The sequence below is a fragment of the Epinephelus fuscoguttatus genome, linkage group LG23 (genome assembly GCF_011397635.1).
Source record: "Epinephelus fuscoguttatus linkage group LG23, E.fuscoguttatus.final_Chr_v1".
Classification (NCBI taxonomy): Eukaryota; Metazoa; Chordata; class Actinopteri; order Perciformes; family Serranidae; genus Epinephelus; species Epinephelus fuscoguttatus.
Window position 1 is genome coordinate 197,810 of NC_064774.1, and position 5,757 is coordinate 203,566.

Genomic DNA, 5,757 nt, shown 5'->3' on the forward strand with positions numbered 1-5,757 from the left:
ACAGTCTCTTTTTTTCTGTACTCTAACCTTTTCCTTTCCCCCCTCGGTGTTTCGACATCTCGACACACCCCCTCCCCGCCCCTATGCCTTTACCCTCTAAATCACTCTCGGTATCAGTATTCAGGAACTGAGTCATTGACCGCAGCGCTCGCTCCACACAGACACAGGATGCTAGCTCAGTTTTCAGCTTCTCTGCTCGGTAGCTCACCAGGAGGACCTGCTTAGTTAGTGTTAATTCTCACTCTGTCATGTTTGAAGCCACAACATTCGGTACAGGTGACCTTTAACGCCCCTGCGGCTTATTTTTAAACTACAGAATGGCAGACTCATGCAAAGAAAAAAAGGTGTAGGGCCAGTTTTTGAAGCTTAACTGTAATTATTTTGAAGATATGCTGATTTCAGATCAGCTGAAGACTTTACTGCTTCTCTACAGCTTGACAACAACTATCTAAAAGTTCTTGGTTTGGTGTATTTTTTGTCTTTCCTTGAATAACTGGCCAAGTATAGAGCCCTGGTGGAGTTTGATTATGTTTGTAAACTGGGTCATCATCAGACACTACGGGGTGGTGCCCACCAGGGTGATTTTTTCCCTGCTGAAAACACCAGGCGCTCTGTAGGAAACACCTAGCTGGGAGCACATGAGGGTGCCTTGGAAGTAGCGTTCTTTCAGCTGAGATGCTTTGGTTGCATCTGGTTGTTGTGATGCAGTAAAGCATTTGCTGAGGATGAAGGGAAGGCTGGAGCAGGTAGAGACAGAGGACGGACCTGCTGGTCTGTGTGGGTTCATGAGAGGAAACATATATTCATCTATACACAGTATGTTAATATACTTCTCCTTTATTGTTGGTGTTGCTGTTCAGCACTTGTACATGTAAGATGTGATGGTTGGTCTTTGTGGTATTTGTCCGTTTTCCATTGTGATTGAATGGTTGGCTAAAAAGTGACAGTATTTGAACATGTTTTCAACTCTTGGCACTCATTAAAAGACATTAAAAGTACCTCGCTACGCCAGTGGTGTAGTGGAGGGTATACCTACCCCACCCGGTCTCATTGTGAAGTTATCGAAATCCAGCACTTGGGTAATGACTTGCGGCATCGGACACCAACGAAAAAAGCCACATTCTAACGTCGGCATGATAAGCGTCTGGTCGCCGTTATAGTTAGGCTATAGTAGCTAGCATATAGTAACAGCACCTGGCAGCATTAGGGGGAAATGGAGCGGGACCAGAACAAAAGTTAATGTGGCAAAAGAGCGAGTGGGATGGGCAGGAGGCGTAATGGGTGGGATCAACAAACACCAACTTTAATCCGGGAGAACAGTGTTCAAGTCTCACAAGATTTTCAAGTCAAACCTTGTTCTTTTTTCCTAAACCCAACCATGTGTTTTTGTTGTTGAAGGAAAATAATGTCAGTTTGTGGTGTTGTACCAATGTAGTGCTTTTATTTTGAAAGAGACTGTATACAAACTTTAAATTTCCTGTGAAAACAGAAGTGTATTTTGAAAGAAGACAATCAGGGTTGCACGTCGTATGTGGACATGCAAAGTCCATGACCAAACGTGAAGAAGTCGGAGTGAGAATGTGTTGATCTACCTTGTTTTCTGACGGTTTACAGTATACCCACCTATCAGCCAAAAAGCCACTGGAATATATGAGTATATCCACTTCCTTCTCAGTAACCTCCCCATCTACCTCGTAGCACACTTTCCACATCAACTGCCAAGACACCACTGCAGCACACTGCTGGTATTTGTAAGGTATTGTGAACCAGTCTGGGAATTTTCTGCATCAATTTATGGCGTTAAATCACTTCAGTTTTGTCAGACTAAAAGCCTTCTGCCACTTTCATGGTTTTATGGGTGGAGACAAATGCATATGTTCTAAAACAGAGGTTCCCAACTGGTGGGTCTTGGGTCTTTTCTGGATGGACTGCAAGTGACTCATGAAAATATCAAGCTTGTAAAAAACACACTTTATTTTAAAAGACAGTGAATTTCTGGCACAGACCTTTTATTTTGAAGTGACGTTTCCTGCTGTAGAGTGAGTGACTGATTGACAGCTATTTGACAGTGACAGCAAACTCCCTCGATGACATGGCCAACTCAGGTATGACGCTGAATATATTTAACTGTGTGGACCTTGAACTAATGACTGAGGAGAAATCTGGACCCCGTGGCTGCACCAGTTGGGAACCACTGTCTTTAGAGATATTCCAAGGTAAAAGTCCCACATTTCTGCCTTGAAAATCTGAAACATGAATTGCCAATTTAAAAAAAGAAAACCAACAAAACTAGTTGCTCCATAATTCCTGACTATAGATTAAGATAGATTAATTTAAACCTATATATGTACCCACAATGACATCAAACTTAATTGATCAATAATATTGGCTCATAAATTCTGAGAATTTTGTAAATTGTAGTTGCTTCACCTGACAGTGTTTATCAGAGGATAATTACAGATAACAAGTAGCGTCATCTGCATACAGTCACACCACAATAATTACAGATGACATTCCTCATGTCATGTCACTGCTGATAAATATAAAAGAAGCCATTTCATACAACAGATTCTGAGCTCTTGAAGTGTTTTACTGTGTATCATGACATATAATATGGTAACTTGAACAAAGCTAAGAGAATATAGACCAGAAGACAGAGTGGGTTGAGGTTAGATGTGGAGGAGGAGGAGTCCTTGGTGGTGTGATCTTCTTCAACTCCATTTTCAGCAACAGCTCCCATCAATGAATTGTCTGTGGCATCTGCAGGTAGAGAGAGATGACAGGTCAGCCTTTAAAATGCAACAACGTGAGTGTAAAACATAATTTACAGCAGTGGTTCTCAACTGGTGGGTCACAGTCCAAAAGTGAGTCTATTCTGAATGGACTTTATTTCAAAGTACAGTGAATTTCTGGCGCATAGCTTTTATTTTGAAGTGCCATTTCCTGCTGTAGATCAATTGACTAACGGACAGCTACTTGACAGAGACAGCAAACTAGCTTGACGACATGGCCAAACAAAAGTGTGATACTGAATATATTAAACTGTGTGTACCTTGAACTGATGACTGAGGAGAAATCTGGACCCTGTGGTTGCACCAGTTGGGAAACACTGATGTGGAAAAAAAAAATCATGACCATACGTGAACCCGCACAGTGTCTATCCAAGCTCGACCCATGGCAGCAGTTTTGGGCCTGAGCCTGATTAAAAACTTGAATTATTAGGCCTAGGTTTTAAAAAAAATCTATCTTACATGTTGAAATTTTTTTAAAAATCTTAAAACATGGTGGCATGGTGGTCCAGTGGTTAGCATTGTTGCCTCACAGCAAGAGGGTTTCTGTTTGAACCCCAAGGTGGGAGAGCCTCTGTGAGCCGTTCTCTTCATGTCAGCACGAGCTAACACAGCACAGCGTGATTTTATCACTACTTGTCATGTTTTCATGCTTGGGCAGAAATCGTGCAGCAGCAGTTAACATCCAACACTGAGCTGTTAATCTCACACCAACACTGAAATGGCTTGACTCTGTCATTAAATCTGTTAATAACCTCTGGGTAACATTAGCAGTGTGATGCTAACACTTAGCCCTGTCACTGTCATTTGTGTGACTCCAGGCGCAGAGCTCTGGTCCACAGCAGCAGCAATAGTCAGAGAGAGAGGGGCTGCGTGAATCAATACGCTGCACGCAGCTCTACGATTAAATGACTTTACCCATTTTAAACAGTCAAATTTGTGCTAAAGTTGCGGTAATTGGACAAAATTGACACAGAACTCGCTGGGATTGGCTGAATTTGTGTTAACTGTTGCAATCACAACATCCTGGAGGGACTGATAAGTAAAACACGGAAGTGATCATAGACCAGAGAGTCTGAAGTTACCTGAGGAGGAAAGATTCAACAGGTTGTCTTCATCTCGCCATAGTTGGAAGAGTGTCCAAAGGTTTTCAGGTATGAATAGGGAGACGTTTGATTCACCACTGCCACTGAATGAATCATCTTCATCATTTTCATCATCTGTGTCATCATAGTAATCATCTTCATCATCTGTGTCATTAGAATAAACATCTTCATCTCCCATGGATAAAATGATTGCAGCACCTACAGGTAAACAAAGACAGAATGAGCAGTTAAAGTTGCATTAAAATTGTAACAACAAATCACACAAAAAACTGTGGTTTGAACGCTTTTTGGTTGCAGCCTCTGAGTGATGTCTGCTGATGACCACTTGTCATCAGGTGGATAAGTTATGTTTCAGCTCAGTTGCCAAAAGAAAATGTTCACATTGTATGTTTCTGCAAACCAGAAATACATTACATTTGTATGTTTCATATGTATCAGCGTTTCCATAGTGACATAGTATATGAGCTGACTTAATCATTGAAGGGTGGAGGGGATGGTGGATGGTGTGACACTAAGGCGAGATGCTGCTGACCACTGTTCAAGACCAACCAACAACAAAACCGGTTGTTTTTTAACGATTCATAGCCGTGTGTCCCACAGATTTTAAGCTACCAAATGTGGTTGTTGTCCATCGGGGATAGTGCCATGAAAAGCTTTTTGTGCTAACCCAGACATCACTGCATTTCCTGCCAAGATAGCACCATGAAAAGCAGTTGTTTTTACTGACACATTGACTGCTTCTCCAGCCGTAAAAAAAAAAAAAAAAAAAAAAGATAGCAGCAAAGCTAACAACAAGGGAGACAAATTCATCTTGTACTGTGCCTAACTTTAGTGGCGCTTAACACATTGAGTCTGTGGATGCTCTAGTTCAAAATAACACCATCTTTTCTATGGATGTCAGTTTTTGAGCCACAATGAAGGCCAAAATACATCCTGCAACACATGGCAAGGTTTGTTGTTTTAGCTGAGCTGATTTCTGGACAACTTGCATCGCCCTACCAGCCGGTTTAGTGGAGTGAGGAGTCTGCAGTAAATGATGGTGTAAAACACCAAGTAAAACAGGTTTTTCAAGAGTTGTGAATGACCGCAGTCATAAATGTGCACACACAACATTAGGCCGATTGGTCCAGTAGTTTGCGAGATTAGCTGCGGATAGACACTGTTGCACGTACACGACCAAACACATGATCCCCTCCAGGTAAATGCCTAGACTAGATTTGACTAGATTTGATTTTGGTTGATGTTCAATCTGATGTAATCGGATTTTTTTTTTTTTTTTTCCCAGATTTACCACCCTGATCAGGCGACTCAGCTAAAATCCTAAAATGTGGAAGAGGCACGTCCTGTCATTCCATTACAAAGCAAACACAAAGTTTCTTTCACTGACTCACCGACAGCCCATATCAGCAGGTAAACCTTCATCATCATCGTTATCACCTCCTGTCCTCTCCTTCTTCTTCTCCAAACGTCAGGTGGAAAACTCAAACTACCAAAGTTTCTCCAGCTGATCAACCGGCTGGCACCATGTCTCTGCCGTCTGTCGCCTCAAATCTGTGTCAGAGTTTGTACCAGACAGGAAGCAGCTAACCAAAGTTTGCTGAGATGCAGACTGTTTTTCACATCAGCACACGTGTCGTACTTGACTGCACCTCAATGAGATGGTGGTGCACCAGTACTGAACTGCAGTACTTGAGTAAATGTCTAATTGTAAGGAAAGTCATCAGCAGGTTTCAGGAGTGCTGAACTGCCACGTTTGGACCATTGATACCTTCCAAGTACATTTGGGACCCTTTAAATTACTGTGTCATACAAATAATGGCAGAAATAAACACACAAAACTTGCAAAATACTTTTTGGGCTTT

General features: G+C 41.9%; 1 protein-coding gene across 1 annotated transcript; it reads right to left on the reverse strand.

The window, feature by feature from the left end:
• Positions 1–556: 556 nt before the first annotated feature.
• Positions 557–5,436, reverse strand: LOC125884250 (uncharacterized). Its single transcript, XM_049569144.1, has 5 exons — positions 5,287–5,436; positions 3,875–4,093; positions 3,053–3,109; positions 2,622–2,760; positions 557–773 (listed from the first exon to the last, which is right to left on the reverse strand). Exons 1-5 carry the CDS (start codon positions 5,321–5,323, stop codon positions 557–559), a joined length of 669 nt encoding a protein of 222 aa, XP_049425101.1. The 5' UTR covers positions 5,324–5,436.
• Between the last annotated feature and the right edge of the window lie 321 nt (positions 5,437–5,757).